This window comes from Adiantum capillus-veneris, chromosome 12, assembly GCF_014529385.1.
Source record: "Adiantum capillus-veneris isolate H3 chromosome 12, ASM1452938v2, whole genome shotgun sequence".
Classification (NCBI taxonomy): domain Eukaryota; kingdom Viridiplantae; phylum Streptophyta; class Polypodiopsida; order Polypodiales; family Pteridaceae; genus Adiantum; species Adiantum capillus-veneris.
Genome location: NC_140942.1, coordinates 132,896,742 through 132,917,385, shown reverse-complemented (window position 1 = coordinate 132,917,385; position 20,644 = coordinate 132,896,742). Strand labels below are relative to the sequence as shown.

The 20,644-nt window shown below is 42.4% G+C and overlaps 1 protein-coding gene across 1 annotated transcript in view; it reads right to left on the bottom strand.

Moving 5' to 3' along the window:
- LOC147446529 (uncharacterized) overlaps positions 1 to 9,021 on the bottom strand; it is a 63,372-nt gene extending 54,351 nt beyond the window's left edge. Inside the window, exon 1 of the mRNA XM_086526249.1 lies at positions 8,720 to 9,021. Coding sequence (XP_086382375.1) covers positions 8,720 to 9,006 — 287 coding nt within the window. The 5' untranslated portion in view covers positions 9,007 to 9,021. The remainder of the gene's footprint in view (positions 1 to 8,719) is intronic.
- Between the last annotated feature and the right edge of the window lie 11,623 nt (positions 9,022 to 20,644).

Here is a 20,644-nt window from a genome sequence, read left to right as displayed (position 1 = left end):
CACGAAGCTGAAGTAAGCTGGTGCCAATCTGTGAGGACATCGGCTTCAAATTCATTTGATAGCCAAGCAGATGCAAACATTTGCTTGAAGTAAACCCAAGTGGCGGGTGCCTGTCCTTGCATTAACAATGTCGTCCACCATGTAAGCGCATTGTCCTTTAAGAAAGTGGCAGCTTTCCTGACCTTCGAGGCCTCTGTAAAATTCCCTCCCGCATAAGCTGTATCAAACTGCTGGAGGAAAGTGAGTGCCTTTGTCTTGTCCTCGAAACCACTGAAGGTACTGAACTTTACCGCTGCACCACCTTCTTTGTAAGCCTTCGGCTTCTCTAGTGCCCCCAAGTTGTCATACGGAATGGTCTGCAACATGGGCACTGTACTAGGCATGATCGGCACGTGTTGGCCATTCACATTTTGCGTCAGAGGTGCGATATCTGGCTGCTGTCCAGAAAAACCAGCCATGCCAAAATGACCCTGTGGCACCCCAAACTGGCCTTGGTTGCCGTGGAAACCTTGCTGCATGCCGATAGTACCATACATGGGGTTTGGCATGATGCCTTGCATACCCCCGAACACTGTTCCTAGCATGTACGGCTGACTTCCAGGCGCATGACCAGCCATACTTTGGAACACTGATCCACCCCCGAAATACCCAGGATGTACCGTGGGTGGTGGAAAAACTGAGTGCATAGCTTGGTATCCAGCTCCCTGTCCATTCAAGACAGCATGCTGGCTCTGAAAGGTGGCGGGCTGAACTGGCATAACCTGTGGAATAGGCGTTCTAGCCACCTGTTCAAGCACGGGAGGAACCTGCTTTGGAGCCCCCGACTCCGCAACATGCGAGTGTTCCCTTTCCTCGTGCGCCTCATGAAGTACCTGGGCTTGAGCTTCAACAAGCTCCGTACGCGGCGTAGGTTGCCTATTTTGCTGTTGCACTGGTGGCGCTTGCAACAATTCCATAAACCTCGGATTCTGCACCAGCTGCGAAAAGACATTCACCGCTTCAACTAACTGAGTCTTAAACGCATCATCCTCAAGTTGCCCTGTCATAAAGCCCTGTACTACTGGAGGGACATTCACGTTGACAGGAGGTACAGACTAACGTGGCCGTGAGCTCTCGCCAATCTCAAAAACCATAGAAATCTCCTGCCTGTCCTTTGGAGAGGAACCCTCTTCCATAATTCCCTTCCCCTTGTCGGCCATAGTGTAATCCCCGCGTTCTTGCACTGTGTGTCTTTACCCTGAACAATCCAGGCTCACTCTTTGAGGAGAAAGTGATTGATATCCCGGCAATGGAACCATGTAACCGGCCCGTAGGGCAGTAGGCGTTGGCTTTCACCCGAAATTCTTTACTTTATACACACACACAGAGCACTTTGCAAAGAGAACCTGCGACGGGAGTTAACACTTAAACACACACACGGCTCGGAAGCTAAAATGCTCCGAGCAAACGCCGACAACCTGTAGGCCCCAAAATTGGCGCCCCTTTCGGTATTTCTTTATTCTTTAGGAGGGTAAAGTATAAAGAAGAGTCCTGGGAATCCTTTGACTGTATCCCACTAGATACCGCCTGTTTTGGCCAAATTTCGGCAACATAACAGCCCCAAAACTTGCGCGAAACCAATTCCCATGCTGGAACTCGCTTCTACTGGCGTATACCCTCTGATTCCTGTCCAAAAACAGTAAATTCAGCACGCTGTATTTATTTGTTTTTGCCCTGTTTTCAGCCCCAAACAGTCCCCTAACTGTCCTCTGCCAGTGGGGCACGATTCCCAATGGTCCTGGCGTCCGTATGGCTGAAAAACAGTAAAATTACAGCGCATACACAGAGCTGATTTTGCACCTGTACGGTGAGGTTATGACCCTCACCACTGCCTGCTTTGGAGCAGCAGCTAGCTACCCTTGTTCCTGCTCAAGGAGTCTCTTGCCTCAGCACAAAAGCATGAACCCACACAACTGTACATCAGTCAAATGAGTAGCCCTCTTGTGGGGCATCACATAACTGCACGTAGGGGAGAGAGAGAGCAGTGTGTAGTATGCAGGGCATCACTCCTAGCACCACACTGTACATGAGAGGGAAAGGAAGCACTCCATAGCTCTTAACCTGTGACAAATGCTGAAATGAGGCCTCTCCCAGCTTAAAAATCAGCGCCCATTTTTCTGCAAGAGGAAAGTTCACGAAAATGTGACACTTGGCGCATTTTCAAGCATTTTCCCGTTTCGGGTTCGTCGCTTAAAAATATCCCAACCGACGGGTCAGTTGACTTCACGGCAGAGTTATAAAATGTTCCCCTAGTCATACCGGGGGTAATGACGCGAACACATTTCATGGCCCAAATAGCAGTTCCCTAAATTTTAGGAGATGCTTTCATTGGGCTCCCACTAGTCTTCTGACCATCTATCCTCATTGGGACCGCATCCAAAAATGCAATGTGGCCCAACTGTCGGATACTTTTTGTTGGTAGTCCCACCTTGACTTTACGCCTTAATTGAGTTCACTTCCTAGTATCCACCAACTTGCTAAGTGCGACGGGGGGACCTATATGATCTTGCTCTGAGCCTAGACATCCTCTTACCATACGAATTCCAGTGCCGACCACTTCCCGTCTGCGGGTGAATCTACCGTTCACATTGGCCATACAATGTCCGACCGTTTGCTACTTCAAAAAGAGGGTCTTAAAACAAATAAAATAAACCCCATTGGAAAGAAACCAACAACCAAGGTTAGCAGTTGCCACATCTCTGTGACATGGTTAATAACTGCCACGTCCTCGTGACACGCGGTTTATGCCACCTCAGTACCTCGCACGATTGAAGGACGATTGGCACGCTCTCAAGCAAAATGGTATGCCAACCATGTCTTTTTCTAATCGTGTTTTGTAGCTAGGTACCCAACTACGCATGTCGGATGATGAACGCAAAGAGGCTTTTCTCTTTGGATTGGACGAGTATATCAAGTACGATGTCGAGGTATTCGATCCAATCAATCTCAACAAGGCGGTAGCAATTGCTCTCGCGCAGGAGATGAAACACAACAAGGGAAAGCCTACGGAGAACAAGACTTCCACAAGTACCTCGCAGACTTCTCAGAACCCTCCGAACGGTAAGAACGGTAAGAATGGTAAGAATGATAACTCTTCTAACCAATCTTCCAACAGTCTCTCATCAAAGAATTCTTCCAATGAATCTAAGGGTAAGGCTAACACAACTGCTAAACCTAAGCTTACTCCATATGAAAAGGTAGCACAAGGAATTGTAGGGCAAAGCACTTATTCTAAGGAAGGTCGTTGTTTTCATTGTCACATTAAGGGTCACATAAAACAAACATGTCCTAAGCTTGAATCGAATGAATCTAAAGAACCCACAGCACCCACTACATCTGTCAATGCAATGAATGATAACACGATTGTGCCCAAAGTTTCTCAGGCCCCTCCCATTGATGATTCGCTCATTAAATGTTATGGTCGTACGTCGGGGCACCATTTTGTCATATTGTTTGATCCAGGTAGTATGCATGATGTGATCAGTTCCTCTCTTGTTGAGAGAGCCCGCCTCAAAGTTAGTCCGAGATCTCCTATCGAGGTCTCTGGCTTTCGTCCCGGCATGCACGCTCTCATCACAGAGGAGTGCCTAGATGTGTTGTTTGCAATTCAACAGACTGCCTTCACTAGAAGATTTGTTGTTTCTCCTCTCTCAGGATGTGATATGATTTTAGGCATTAAGTGGTTACGTGAAACTGATGCTTTCATAAATTTTTCGGCTAACACTATAACTCTCAATGCCGACAGTGATTCTCCTACTATCTTTCGTGGAATGGACATTGCTCCTTCTCCATCTCTCATTGCTACTATGCAGGAGAAGGTTGATAGGCTACGGGATAAGGAGATTCTCTCAATCTCTTTTTCTCCACAGCATGACCCACAGAACTTGCATAATTATGAGAAGCATGATGATTTGAAGGATAATGATTTGCATGATGATTTGGATGAAAAAGACAAGCATGATGAGTTGCATGAAGATGATGTGATTGTTCACAAGGATGATGTGTTAGTGGATGCTTTTTCTAGCGAAGCTAACCTCGTTGTAGATTCGATCAATCACGAAGATCCGATCTTGGCTTTCGAGTCGAGGTCCAAAGAACCCCCACAAGACGATTCGATCATTCAAGAAGAAGCGATCTTGGCTCTCGCGCCTTGTCCAAAGAACCCTCACAGGAAGTATTATGTGTTCGCATGATTGATACGCACGCATTGTTCGAGTGTTTCATTCATGAAGGTTTCCTGTATTTTAGTCAGCATCGTTATGTGATCCCTTTTCCTAGGCATGACATATTGTATGTTGAGCACGTTTCTCTCAGAATGAGCACGAATGTATGCGGATTGTTCATGAAAAGCTGAAAAATTTGTATGTAAGGAAGTCACATTCCATGTCTCTTCCTTGGCATGACACAGTTTCCGAAAGAGCACATGATAGTATGAGCACCAAGCATGGGCATTTCCATTGTGATTTGCCACAGGTGATTGATTTCGATCAAACAGAAAAGATTCGTGCGCATTGTTTGCATGCGTTTGATGAACGGGTTGTCACTCCGTTTCTATGTTCATCTACATTGCATACACAGTCTTTAGAGAAAGACAATTTTTTTTTCCTTCACTTTACAAGAAATGGGTATGTTCATGGTTTTGTGTTGGAGATGGGTTCAAGAATTTTCAGCCATGGAGATTCTTGAAGACGAAAGGAGCAGGACTCTCAACAAAGTTGAAGCATCGAAGGAGCCACAGAAGACTTTGTGTCGCTTTCGGCACGGCCCAAAGAAGCAAGCGTTGCAGACCTTTATGAAGTTCAAGTACCGCACGACCCACACATCAGAGTGGGCCGGCGAAGAGTCCCTTCCAGGATTCCGGATGCTATTGGCGATCTCCCTCGACGCCATACAGTTCAGTACCAAAACCTCACTTTGAAAAGGAGGGGATGTCACGTGACACATCCAACCCTATGTGTCAGTGGACAAGCTATACCACAGCAGGGTTCAGTCAGTTCAGTCAGTTAAGATTAGAAGTGATCTGGCACTTTTGTGAGTCTATTCGTAGACCGTGCATGCCCAGTCACTTAGTATAGATGCAGATCCTCTGGTTGCACACAGCATGATCATCAATATTCCCTTCAGAATCCATCAGATTCAGTCAGGGGAATTTTCCAGTGCATTTAGCCTATTTTTCCTATTTTTGGTTATTTCCACTTATTATTTTTAAGTGACTTTCTAACAAAAGTAGGTAGGGCAATTTTGCTAAGTTAATATATAAGCAAACCCAAGTTAGCACTTTCTGGCAGAAGAGGCAGCACGAGCTTCCCGCTCAACAGGCAACTTCTCATCTATCACAAAGTGATGACGTGGCGGACAGCAAAAACCCTAATTTCTGCCAGAAACCCTAAAATTTCTGCAAACCCTAAAAACTGCCAAAAACCCTAATTCGCAGCAAACCCTAATTTCTGGAAACCCTAACTGCTGGCTGAAACCCTAATTTCTAGCGCCAGTGCCACGTGGCAGGGTTGTACGGATCCACCTTTTGGGCGTTGCTTTTTGCATAAAAGAGAGAGAACTTGCTTTTTTTTAATAATAAAAAAAAGAGACTCTCTCTAAGAGAGAGAACTGATGCTTTGATTTTTAAAGCTTTTGGGGATCTGCTTTTGGGCATCCCTTGTAACCTTTAAATTAGTGGTGAGGGCCTCACTTCTCAGGGCATCTGGACGCAGAGTCTAAGAGTGAAACCCTAACCGCTCTCTTGTACTTTGATGATTGATTAATACAAAAAGAAATACCGAAAGGGGCGCCAGTCTTTGGGGCCAATATCTCTAGGCACGGAACTCCGCCGGGCCAGTGCAAATCTATTGTGATCTGTGAATTGTTTTGAAGTGGTTATTTGGTGCTGTCGCGGTTGATTCTTGACTTGGAGTGTCCAAGTCTGTTACATCATCAGTACCCCCCAGAAACCCTAGCGTTTTGGCTTTGCATCATCACCTACACCATCAGAGCCCTAGCGTTTTGGATACAGACATCAGCCCAGCGTTCCCTCTCGCAGTTACCGTGGACAACACCAGATCCCCAGCGTTTCCTCATTTGCATCATCGCCATCAACTTCAGCCTGGTAGCGTTTTTGCCTTTCCTCAGCCATACTAGATCCCATGGCGATTTCAGCCTTTGCTTGATTGCCCTCACCCCCCAAGTCATCTAGCGGTTGCAGATTCATCCGGTTTGCAACAGAAGTACCCATAGCCTTAGAGTTTTTGAACCAGCGTTTTCAGCCATAAAACGCAGCAGCACCTCTGCCATTCCAACGTTTTTGGATCAACAATTCAGCATTGAAAAACACAGGATTATCACCAAATGAAGCACAGCAGATCAGCCCCAGACCGGTTGCAAAAGTTCCCCCATCTTTAGCCCATGAAAACGCAACCAAAACAGTCATTTTCAGCCACCGGAACAGTCCCGAAATTCAACGATTAGAAGATCTCAGACTTCAGCCACCAAGTCGTCGTCGTCATCACCGTCGCCGTCATCATCGGCATAGTCCCATTGCATCAGTCCATTGCATACGCATTGTACACCTTTGTGCAATCAAAGTAGACCACTCTCGCCGACGAGAGTGGGGCCTTCGGAGGAGGGTTTTACAACCTCTCGGGTGTCATATCTCTCCTCTCTCCTTCTCTCAGTCTCATTCACTTGCACGCACAATATCCACTCACTTTGTTCGTGATCATAGCACTCTCCATAAGACGGAAAGCTCTCTCTTTCCCTAAGAACTAAAAGGAACCTTGAGCAATAAAGATCACTAATCTTGAGAAAATACAACATTCATTCCGCTGCACCTAACATTCGGGGTTTGTCTTCAACAGTCAAACTTTAAGGACGATTGGTTTGTCATTTTGCACCAAAGTGATGATACCGTTCCATATCTGGATGCTAGCATCGTTCTTGTCGTGCAAAGGCATGCCCAAAAGAGCGTCGCAGTGCCCTAACTTCATGATGTGAAAGTCCTCTCCTACCTCGACTTGCACATTTATGTACCCTATCTTCCACCAAAAGCATGCAGCATGATCCAATGAGTTGGTCACACTAAGGCATACATTCTTTGGCATGCAACAGAAGCTACAAAGTGGATTTCCCAATGCCCCTTCTACAATTCGAAATTAGACACTGCCTTGAATCAAGGCAAGACATTCTCACTAACCTCTTCTTTCACCATGAAATAGGAAGGGCTAAACAAGTTCAAAGGTTTTGGTTTCATACATGGCAACAAATAAAAACAGGGTGTTTCCTCACAAGGAAAAACTTTAAGAAAGTTATGAGGCCAATGGCTCAAGTCCAAACCAATCCTCTCATGTCAATTTTTCAGCGAAAGGAAGTACGAGCTTTGAGAGTCATATTGACTACCTTAGATAAAAACTTCATCCCAAAGGTGAAAATTGCTTGGAAAAGGCTTGAAAAGCTCTTTGGAGCTAAAACTATATTGATGCAACATTGATCAAGGGGTGGTTCAAACAAATAAATATTGCTAGTAGATTAAAAATTTTAGCAAAGAGCAAGAACTCTAGAATCTCTTTCAAAATGTCGTTCTTTGGTTTAATGTTGTAGGAGGAGAAGAGTCAGCTAGCCAAATTAATAAGCTCAAGTCTATATACACACAAACGGTCTACATAGAGTGCATTATCCCTTATGATAACAAGGTACCTGTTTTGTCGAAGGTTCTTGCAGATCATTGAGATTTTTGACAAATTGTCACTGTGCTAAAGGAGAAAGAACGTATCCCAAGCTTGGACAACAACACCAATGATTGGTTGAAACGTACCACACATAACGAGAAGTGGAAGTAGCCAACAGCAAGAAAGAAAATAAAGAGTCAAATGGTGCCTATGTTGATGCCTCAAAGGTCAAAAACTACCATGAATGTGGCAAGGTTGGACATTTTACAAAAGATTACTTCACCAACCACCATCCAAATGAAGCTACTGCAAGGAAAGGTAAAGGCGATTTCCATATTGTTGAAGAGTCCTCTCATTGTCATCAAGGCACCCTACGTTGTCTTAGATAGCCTTATTGTTATTGTAAACTTGTCCATTTGTTTGCTGCATTTTGTTTGAGGGTAGGTATGTTTGTCAAAGAGTCTTGTTGTTATTGTTGTGGCATTCTCAAAGAATGCTAGGGGAGGGATTTGCTCTGTAGGTTTGCATGCATCCATTCTAGGAGGAGGTCTCCATGGGAGATGAGCAAAAGAGGGCTCAATTCTCACTCTCCGCCTATATAAATACCCACCTGTTGTACAAAATGTGGTGATACATCTTGAGGATATGGTGTAATGTGACACTCTAGTTTATTGTTCATTGTCTTTGCATTGAGTCTATTGAGTTAGTAATAGTGCGGATTAATTGTGATTAAGATACTATGAACGCTTCATTCATAATCCATGAATAAGACGAGTTCTACCTCTACACGAGGATCTTAAATATCTCTCTCTCTCTCTCTCTCTCTCTCTCTCTCTCTCTCTCTCTCTCTCTCTCTCTCTCACACACACACACACACACACACACACATTCAAAGATCAATTGTGACATAGCATCCTCATTATAATCACTGTCATTATCCAAACTCCGCCAGACACAATGTGAAGAAATGATAGCAGCAGTGTAGACGATGCAACAAGGAATTTGTGGGGAAGAATACTTACGTGCTATCAAGCCACTGGCCTGCGGTCCATCTAGTACCATTTGAGACGAGGAAGGGGGAACGCTTCGGAAGCGAGGGAGAAGGGATGAGGAAGTGGGAGCGAAAGGAAGAAGAGGAGGAGGGTCTGCGTGCAGCCGTAGGGGACGAGCGCACAGGTTGAGCTCGCGCCCCGGCGCCAGCTTGTTGCCTCCCTATCGCCAGGTGATGCTGCTGAACATGACAAGCTTTCACCTCCATGATCAATTCTCTTGGGAACCGGAAATTAATCAAACATTTATATAAAGTCATAGGCTATATGTACGCATTTCAAGAATGCCACGTTGTACGCGTTTGACCAACACAAGTGGTTATGGGGTGCAAAGAGTGTAGATAGTTTTGGCAAAGGGAAGTCCCTTTCATGACGTAAATTACCTCTTAGTGAGTTGGCTACCACTCTCATTCATTCAAAGGTGTAGGCCAATTGAACCCAACACTTTTTGGGGTATGTTTGATTTAGCTCAAAAGCTCTAGACCAAAGAGTGTAGGGTAAAGGGGCTAGTAGTGGACAACCTAAGAGATGGGAGTGTCTGCGGGGGCTGTTGTGATTCACCATTTCTAGCATTGAAGGGTGCAAACGACAGCTTAAGGGTTAAGGGCTACATAACTTTGAGCTAAAATTAGAGCATCATCGGTAGAGCTCTAGCAAGGCTTGAACCCACGCACTGGCCAATAAGGCGTAGGCACATAACCAATTGGGTTGCCCACTACTGCTGCCAGGGTAGTCCAATGTTAGTAGCGTATCTGCTTCATAGTTGGGAGGGAGCTTGACCTAGTCTAGGTGCCCGTCTCGCTACTCGCCCCTTTACCCTAGATGCGTTTCGACGAAAGGGCGGTCCTTTTTGCAAGCACTACTCTGCCTTAACATCACACCTAGACAAAGAGTGGAGTTAAGAGCAAGGTCCCACATTGCTCTAGTGGTATTAGCAAGATTATATAACCAACACGCGTAATCAGGTCACGAACCAAATAATTCACATAGAGTAGCCAATAAAATCAGCAATAGAATATTGGTTCAACCAATGGCAACTTGCAACCGCCATGACAAAGAGGCAAAGGCTCACGATAGGCGACCACAAGGTGTGTGAGCAAGGCTGCAAAGATCTCGCAATAGGTTTTGATTGCACAATACTCCAAAATCCCTATGAAAAAGAGAAAATTAAGAAGTGTACATGTATTTCGGGAAAATATTGCTAATTTCAAACGCTAACAACGTGTCCTCTTTTTAAGAGCTTAATTTAGATGCCACAAATGTTCTTAGAGAACAATGGGACTCGGCCCTAAGAGTGTATTGCAGGGGGTAGAGTTAGTGCTATAAGCAAATGATACAAATGTGATGTTTGGGTTCTTAGTGGCAAAAGTCTTAGTGTTTTTCAATCTGCGAATGGCGAAGGCCTTGGTTTTTTTGCCCTACCCAAAGGGCAAAGGCTATAGAGATGCCTTCTCTTTTTGCCGACTAAAATATTTTTTATTTATTTTATGTTCATCACGTAAGAATGTTTTGCTAAAGAATATTTTTATTCCTAAGAATGTGTTCTCACATAAAGCGACAATTTCAAGACAATTTTGCTTTGTCTAGCTGGTGCGTCACATGGTTAATTTTATGTGGTTTGTTTGTGTCCAAAACTTTTCGAAGCCATATGAATTTTGCTTTATAATATTGCAGTTTATTAACTCGTTATAACAACTTCTCCTTTAAATTCTTTACAGTGTTAGTAAAAAGCTTCAAGATAGCAAAAATCTCGAAACTCTAATATTAATCTCTTTTCAACAAATGAAATAATTACATAGTATTTTCTAAGTTGCTACTTGCATTATTTTCAACATCACACTATTTTTTAATAATATTCTCAAGGTTTTCCATATAATAAAAGTAAAAAAAATTAGATGTGTGTCATGATTCCAAGGCCGTAAGGCTATAAAGAGCTATTTTTTTTTTTAAAATGTGTTATCGTGAAAATGAAACGTGGAGTGTTACTACCCTTCCCTCCCATTAATGATAACATATTGCTCCCCCTTATTACCATTACACTGTACTCTGGCTTGCCTTGCTGAACATGAAACATTAACTCTTCTCATCATCATAGTAACATACAACTTCTACATCTGTCTTCTCCTCCTGTCCTTTGCTCCTATAAAGCCAACACACTCTTGTGCACTGTATCTACTATTCAAAAGCTTAAAGGTTTTTTGATGAAAGCTTTTTGTATTTAGCAATGTTGCCTTCACTTTCTGCCATGGATATCCATATGGATGGTTAGTAGTTGCATTTTTGTGAGCTCTTTTTTTTGAGATGTGATTAGCTTGAGCAATTGACCTAGAGCATTGACATGAGAAATTTTTTGTAGATGTAGGTTTGGAGGATTTTCCATTGTCTGAGCTTGTGGACTTAGAATCACCCTCGTTGCACGGAGAACATCTTGAGAGTACGAAGTGTAACATAGTTGTTGGTGTTTCACCTTTCACTCAAAAGATAAATCGATCGACTGAAGCTTCTCTGCTTAGCAAAAAAATTAGCCCCAAAGAAAAACTTAACAAATCTTCATCTTTAGCTATAAAAAAAGGCATTGATTTCTGTTAGAGGTAACCTTCTACTGTTCGTGCTTCTTGATTGGAGTCGAGTGCATGACTCACACCAATGTTTTTTTATAGGTAAAGCTTCTAGGTGTTTGGCAGAATCTACATTCTCATCATCTTTGATTAAGAATATAGATGAAGGCAAAGAGGAGCCTGATGTAAATCTTTCACTTCACAGCTGGCCATAACCCATGCCTTGAGATTTTTGGCTATCTTTAAATTATCAAAGATTGCAAATTTTAGATTTGCTCTAGAAGGAAAAGTGCTATGTAAGTATGTCACTTACAAAATACCCAAGTCAAACTTTGGTAGATACATGCGTGCAAGTATTCTTGATAGGGAATCTTGTCATACAGTGATCTTTGTTGTGACTGAGATTTACCTCTCAAAGTTTGTTGAGGCCTTTGGTGTTAATGACTTTGTGCGAGCTAAGGGAGTGTGTGCGAAAAGGGTTGTTGCGAAGGATGGTGGTTCTTGCTTGTGGGCTTGTATGCGGATGCTACCACATTGGTTGTCAAAGCAGAACCTTTTGATTGTTGTCTCCACCTTTACCCGAAGCAGAAGATCAAAGGGTTGCTTTCCCAAAGTGCAAATGCTGTGGAGTTTGTGTCAACTGTTGCGTTTATCATTGTCAAGATAGAGAATGCATCTTGAGTAATGGCACTCCTAGTTTTCGATTGACCGTTGCAGATGGGCCGTCAACAAGTGATTGAGCTAGTGTGAGTCTGGACCAAGCTTACGTGTAGCTAGTTTGTATCCTTCCTTTCTCGTGTTTTTGTGTTGATGGCAGCTTCTCTTTGTCGCAACATGGCGCCTTGACTATCATCTTATGGTGAATGAAGTGAAATAAAAGTGATTCTACTCTTGCATTGCTTGTAACATCAACATCTTCAAACACCTTTTGAACACTGTGTGTTGTGGATGTTACAATCTTGTGTCCACTTCCTTCCTCCTTAGCTACTGTCTTCCAAGAATACTTGCATGAGCAAGTCTTGAACTTACGTTTTAGGAAGAAGGTAATTATTTTATGTGGGCATATAATTAAAGATTGTGTCTATATTTACTTACTGGTGATTGTCAAATTGATAGGTGTTCGGAACCTTGAAGATTGTGAGTGTGAATGTCTTGGATGTAGAATTTTTTTGTGGTGTGTGCAAAGGTTTGAATGTGAGTCGCCAAGCTAGCAACCCATTTTTCTACTCGTGTGGAAGGAAATCTACAATTAATAAATAGCCAGTGTTGCCTTCCAAATTATATCCCCAGGATGGATCAAGATGTTGGTGTTATTTTGCAAGGTGTTGTGGTCGATTCTGTCCTTGGATTTTCTCGTATGTTCTTGCACCTTTGTGAGAAAAGCTTGGTGGAGTTAAAATCTTCCCTCCTCAACTTTAAAAAAGCTGGTTGGTTCACTAGTGACAAAGCTGGCCAGGTCACTGCATTCAAAGGAGCATAGTTATGTTGCTTTGTTGTTGCGGGTTTACTTTTTTAGGCTATGGTACGCGAGCTAATTTTGTGCACAGATGGCAAAAGGTTGTATGTTGATCCTATATTTGAATGTAATATTTTGGAGAACAAAGATGTTTTGCTAAGCCTTATGCATGTTTTTAATTTGGGCCTCTCTTTGCAATCTTTTGAATCCAAACTTGTGGATGTTATTGTGGACCAAATAGCATTAAAAAATGTTGACACTTTGAAAATATCGATGGAGCCTTGGATTATAGATGTGCAATCGCCTTCATTTAATTAAAAAGAATTTTTGTTGTCACTTTTGGTTAGTTGACAATCATCAATGATGTTGAGTGTGCACTTGATGAGTGTAGTTTTTAAGATGCTTGTTGCAAGTTGCAAACTCTACTTTTACCTGCAAGGTGAGGTTTTGCGTGAAGTTCATCCTTTTGCACTTGACTGTGTATCTTCATCCACTTGGCCAACACTTGTTGTCTTGAACTTGCATGGTTATTTTCTATGGTTTCCTGGTGGATTTCAATCATCTAAACGTAGATGTTGTATATGGAGTAAAGAGGCTACCTTGTGTCTAGCTACTCTTGTTGAAACTCATGATGTTGTTGTTCAATTATACCCCAGCTCCTTTAGTGTTAAGCAAGTCAAGACAAGAATTTACAACATGTGCAAATCATCTCAAATGCATCAAAGAAGCTCCACTTTTTCATCTCGTGGAACTTCACTGTATGCGAAGATGGTTGAAGATATCCCTGTTTTTGGTTGTGCTTCATGTGGTTCTCTCATGTTTTGTCAAAGCTTTCACAACATGTCAAAGGTAGAGTTTTCGCTTCTTAAGCAAATAAAATCCATAGCCATTGGTGACAACGAAGTGTTGCAAGTGTGTTACTCGCGCAAGACTGCGTTGAAGAAACATCAAGAACCATTGTATTGTGTGAAAGGAGAGATGCATTTTAGCAGCAAAATGCCCAACGTAGAAAGATTGAATTCAATAGAAATTCATCTTGTATCTTTGCGCATACCATTTGCAGAAATTTGAGAACTTAACTTTGAAGTCAATTTGGTTTGTGTGGAAACATTGTGAATGTAATGGCAAACTTATCTTGAGTACAAAGAGTTCTGCCACGCTTTTCTAGTGATCAAGCTTCAATTATTGTTGAGATTAAACAAAAGCTTGATTACGATCATGGCTACCTAAGAGCCATTGTGTGTCCAAATTGTGTTCTTCAAGCTTTGACCGACCTTTTGAATACATCATTGTACATTGATCATGGTGTTACAATTGACATGTCTTGGTCGTCTTCTTTCACACTCCATGTAGATCTTGCTTGTGTTCTTCAAGCTTTGACTGACCTTTTGAATACAACATTGTACATTGATCATGGTGTTACAATTGACATGTCTTGGTCGTCTACTTTCACACTCCATGTAGATCTTGCTTTTAGTTCACACCAAGAAGATGTTCAAGATGAGATTGAAGCTACAGACACTTTGGTGCACGGTATCTACTCCGCACAACAAGTTGTGGATTTTTGGTCAAAGAAGAAAGTATCATGTGTTGGTGAAGAAAAAATACCAAAAAGTAGCACAATGGGAGCTTAAGGGTGTGGATAGAAAATTTGCAAGCAACATCAAAAATCTATTTTTCAAAACCATGAAAATTATTATTGCAAAAGTACTTGGATCCATATGGGTGCGTCTATGCAAGGGAAAACTATGAGACAAATAATAGCAAGCAAAAGATTTCAAACAAGTACTAACATTGAGCTAGGTTATCATGACTTTTAGTCACTATGCACAAGGTGAAACTTAAGCAAAATGTGTTTGCAATGATTCATCAATTGGGCTAGCCAACCTTCTTTGGGACATTTTCCTGTGCTGAGCAAAGATGGAAACCTTTAAAAGATTGTTTGTGGACATTAAATCCTCATATGAAAGACACACACTACCCAAACAAAGCTTCATCCATTCGTGCACGTGTACGTTCTGATCCTGTCACAACAGCACGATACTACGTTCATAGGTTTCAAGCCATGAAAAAGGAATTGAAGCGCAACAATACCATGCTTGGTGAACTAATGGATTACTTCTTTGTGACCGAGTTGTTACCATATACATGTGGTAGTGATGTGTGTGAACACACTAGGACTGCCGGGGCATTTTTTCCCTCTTTAGGAGGTTTTTTCCCCCGTGCATTTCACACTAAGTAACACACTCTCTATTGTGTGCCTTGAGCTTCCTTCATCTTCTCCAAGCTCTATGTGTTTCTCTGCAACCCTAATTCCAACAATTGGTATCAGAGCAGGTTACATCCTCCCGAGCTTAGTCGCCAGCTGCTCCAACACACGCCTGCTCACTTTCTCCGATTACAGTGAGGTCTAGCGAGCGTTCACAGGTCAACAAATATTTTGGGACAACTCATAGAGCTTAGTCTGCTCAGATTTTTGATTCAGGCTCATTTCGGCCTCCGTTTCCACTACAGCCAGGTCTGCACATGCAATTTTGTCATTTTGTGCAGAATTTTTGTCAGTGTCGTTTTTTGCATAACAGGTGCCTTATAGTCTTCTACGGTATGTGCTATATAGCACGTGTTGTTCCCGCTCTGTTTCTCCTATTTTCGGGCAGTTTTCACATCAGGTGCAGCATTTACCATGGCTGACAACAACACAGATGTCTTCCAGATGTTTGTTGTTGAGGACAGGTTGGATGGGGACAATTACCCTATGTGGGCTTATATGATGCAACACGTTCTTGTGTCAAAGGGCGTCTAGAATATTGTGCAGGGCATTGATGTACATCCTGGTTCTGAGGATGTAGGCGATGTTGAGGATGTTGCAGGTCTTGCTGCAAGGATTGCTGCTATTAGAGTTGTTTTGCCTACGACAGAACAAGCTCGTTGGGATGTAAAGGATGCGCAGGCTCATGCATTGATTGCGTTGTCTGTGAAGCGCACCATTGTTCCTCACATCCGTTCAGCAAAATCTGCAAAACATGCTTGGGATATTTTGGTTGGTCTTTATGCAAGTCACAATGAGGCTAAAATTGCTTTGCTGCGTAAAGAGCTGGAGTCAAAGATTATGCATGAGGAAGATGATATGGACACTTTCCTTGCTAGTGTCAAGGATACCAATGAGAAACTTATTTTTGCAGGTGAAGTCATTTCATACAGTTCCCTTGTGCAGACTGTTCTTGATGCCTTACCAAATTCTTACTAGACTTTTGCTAGTACTTGGAGACTTATGACCCAAGGAAATCCAGTGGTTGTCAAGTTTGATGCATTAGGCACATTGCTGTTGCAAGAGTCACTTTCCAGAAAAACAGGACTAGACAACATGCAGTTGAACAGGCTTTTATTGCTTCTCAAAGAAAGGGTGGTAACAGTAATGCAGCCACTTCTTATGGTTCTGCTGCGAGTGGCAAAACTTTTATTCCCAATGCTTCTGCTGGCAGCACATCCTCTGGCAATTCTGGTGATAAGGGCACAAAGAAGATGCATTGCCATTATTGTAAAGCTAATGATCACTTGATCAAGCAGTGTCCTAAGTTAAAGGCCAAAGAGGCTAAGAAGAAAGAGGGTGGTTCCACTGCAAATGTTGGTTCCACTACAAATGCAGCCATTGTTGAGTCTTCTGTAAAAGGAGACTGTACTGTTGATGTTGATGCAGGATGGGATTTTAGTGCAGAGTGCACTTACAATCCTGTTGTCCATGATGCATGCATGTCAGTTGCTGCACATTCACATGTGTGGTATTTCGATAGGGGTGTTACAAAGCACATTACCTCACATCATGAATTGTTCACCTCTCTCGAATATGTCCCTCATGGGAATTCAATCACTTGTGCCAACAATGCCTCTTATCCTATTCAAGGAGTTGGAAAGATTGTGCTCACTGCTGCTAATGGCAGTTGTTTCACACTTGTTGATGCACTTTATGTACCTAGGATCAAGAAGAATCTTTTGTTTGTATTTGCACTTGGTAGACTTGGACTTGTAGTCAAATTTGTGGATGACAAATGTACAGTTCATGATCTCAGTTTTGGTAATCAAATCGTTGCATCTGGCTTTTGTGACGTGGGTTGTATAAGCTCACTTTGTATGTATAACAAGTGTGGACAAAATTTTGCAAATGCGGTTGCAGATTTAAGGGCTATTTCAGATGCAAAACTTTGACATGCAGGTTTTGGTCATATGAATTTTGCCAGTTTGCTGCATTTGCAAAAATCTGATATGGTTGCTTCTTTGCTACCTCTTGAAGCACCTGCCAAACATGTTTGTGAAGGCTATATTTTGGGTAAGATGCAGCGTTCTAAGTTTCCAAAGGATGGTTCAGTTCGGGCCACATGCAGGTTACAGCTTGTGCATAGTGATGTTTGTGGGCCCATGCAAAATCCGTCCTTGGGCAATTACCTGTACTTCATGACTTTCATTGATGATTACTCCAGGCATGCATTGTTATTTCCGCTAAAAGCAAAGTCCAAAGTTTTTATGTGCTTTAAACAATTTCTGGCTATGGCTGAAAATGTCTCAAAATGTACTATAGGCACCCTCCATTCCGATCGGGGGGGGAGTATATGTCTCATGTATTCAATGCATTTCTGGCTAGTCGTGGGATAAACACCAATTACAATGCCTTATACACCTCAGCAAAATGTTGTTGCTGAGAGGAAAAATCGGTTACTTACGAAAATGGCATGATGTATGGTCAAAAGTCAAGCTTTGCCGCATTCTTTTTGGCTTGAGGCCATCATGTGTGCCACTTATATACTAAACAGGTGTCCTATGAAAGCTTTGCAGTCTATTACTCCATATGAAGCATGGGATGATAGAAAGCCTTCTATTGAGCACATGCGTGTTTTTGGCTGTTTGCATATGCTTTGGTGCCACAAACACAGCACATAAAATTGGATGATAAGGCTGTCAAATGTATTTTTGTTGGTTATAATGTTGAAAGCAAAGGTTACAGATTGTATCATCTGCAAGCAAAGCGTATTCTGGTTTCACAGGATGTAGTGTTCGTGGAAGATTCTGTTCAGCCCTTGCTGTCATGTACTAGAGACAGTAGTAATGTAAGCTCATAGGATATTTATAACACTTTGTTGCCTCTTTTTACTGGTGGAAATACGAATGTAAGTTCCAATGAGGCAAATGTACAGCCTATGGGGGTTTCTGAAAATGTTATAGATCAGCCTATTACTGATGCAGATGTATATGATGTACTTGATGAGGAAAGGGCTGAAAATGAGCAAGCTAGAGGTATGCCAGAATGGGTGGTGCACACTTTGCATGATAGTAAATTGAATGCACCTTTGTCTAGTCGTATTGTTTAGGCTCTTGCCATGCATCTTATGCATCAGATTGTTATGCTTTGGCTGTGTCTAGCTTACATGATGTTGAGAAGCCTTTGTCTTTTGATGAAGCACAAAATTCAAAAAATTGGATGGCTGCCATGCAATCACAATATGATGCACTTATAGAAAATGACACATGGACTTTATGTGATTTGTCTCCTTGTAAAAAGGCCATTGGTACAAAGTGGGTTTACAAGTTGAAACGCAAGCCGGATGGTGAGATCGATTGCCATAAGGCTCGACTTGCACAACAAAAAGGCATAGATTATGAAGAGACCTTTGCTCCCACTTCTCGTATGACTACTGTGCATTTTCTATGTGCATTGGCAGCTCATTTTGGTTGGGATGTACATCAATCAGACATTGTTACTTCTTTCTTGAATGGTGACATATTTTGAGGAAGTTTATGTAACGCAGCCTCGCGGTTTTGTCAAGAAAGGACAAGAGGACAAAGTGTGCAAATGTAACAAGGCTTTGTATGGGTTGAAGTAAGATCCTCGTGCTTGGTATGAGAAAGCTAACACTCATTTGGTCAAACAAGGCTTTCGTAACAGTCCAACAGAAAGCACATTGTATGTAAGGGTGAGGGTGATGTACTTCTCATTGTGGTTCTTTATGTAGATGATTTGCTGATCATTGGACCAAATGAGAGATATATTGCTGAATTTAAGGCTGATTTGATTACTACTTTCAAGATGAAAGATTTGGGGTTGTTGCATCATTATTTGGTCATACAATTTAAGCAATGTGATGGTGGTATTTCCTTGTGTCAAAAAAGTTACATAGAGACATTGCTATGTAAGTTTGGACTTGAGGATTGCAAACCTATTGCCACTCCCATGGAAACAGGTTTAAAATTGAGTCTACATGATGCTGGTGATCCTACTCATGTCACTCTTTACCACTGCTGTTGGTTGCCTCATTTATGTATGCAACACGAGGCCAGATATTCAGTTTATAGTCTCACGTGTCAGCAGATTTATACATAGCCCAGGGTCTAAGCATTGGCAGGCTGTCAAGAGGATTTTTTGCTACCTTAGTGGCACTTTACATCTTGGCTTGTTTTATCCCAAGGGGGATCATTGCCGCCAGACTTACATGCTTTTTTGGACTTAGATTGGGCTAGTTGTTTTGACACGCGAGTGTCCACAAGTGGTTTTTGTTTCATGCTTCGCAGCTCATGTATATCATGGTTGAGCAAGAAGCAACCTACTGTGGCCACTTTGAGTTGTGAGGGTGAGTACAAGGCAGTCTTCACAGCTATGGTTGAGTGTGTATGGCTGAGACGCCTTATGGCTGATTTGGGTGTTGGATAGGACATTGCCAACACTATCTACACTGACAATCAGAGCGCATTGGCAGTTGCGAGGAACCTGGTTTTCCATGCTCGCACAAAGCACATTGAGGTGCATTACCACTATGTCAGGGAGAGGCTCTCAGTAGGAGAGATCAGCTTGGCTTACGTGCCAACTCAGGACAACCTTGCAGATCTTTTCACAAAGGCATTGTCTCGTGAGAAGCTTGAAGCTTTCCGCAAAGCTTTGGGCTTACTCCGCTTTGTGGACTAATCATGTCCTCAGGGCATGGCACTTCCCTTTACTCATGTGCTAGCTCTTGTTCACCACATCACTCTAGGGGGGATTTGTTACCATATACATGTGGTAGTGATGTGTGTGAACACACTAGGACCGCCAGGGCATTTTTTCCCTCTTTAGGAGGTATTTCCCCCCGTGCATTGTATATACACCCATCACTCTAGGGTTATCTATCTTTCCATTGCACACTAAGTAACACACTCTCTATTGTGTGCCTTGAGCTTCCTTCGTCTTATCCAAGCTGTGTGTGTTTCTATGCAACCCTAATTCCAAAATAGAGGAAGTCAGCATGATCATGGATTACTGTAGGAAAATTTTCACCTCTCTTTGGTGTTGCACCGGGTAACGATACAATACGTTTTGTTGACACACATATTACTATTGACAAGTATTTGTTAGATGAGTCTCTCAGAGACGTGCAAACTCACTACCATCGTAAGACATGTAAAAAACACAAAAGTTTTTGTCACTTTGGTTTTCCACGGCTGCCCTCGCGAGAAACATTGGTGCTATATCCAATCATGGTATCTCAGACAGAGAAGAAAATACTTTTGGCCAATAAAAAGTGCATTGATGACCTATTGCTTGCTCTTGGGCATGGTTGAAATGCGTCATATGATGCTTGGTTGACCTCTTTGGATATGATTGAACAAGTATACATTGCGTCACCAAGCCAACACTTCTCTTGAAAAGAGATCCAAAAGACATTTACACAAACAACTTCAACAAAGAGCTGTGTAGTTTATGGGATGCAAACATTGACATTCAATTTATATTCAAAGGCCATGGTGCTGCTACATATTGCACATCATATCTGACTAAGAACGACTCCAATGCAAGCAAAACAATCAAGCACATACTTCAAAACTACAAAAAAATGAATGTTCCAACGTTGGATTGGTTGAAAC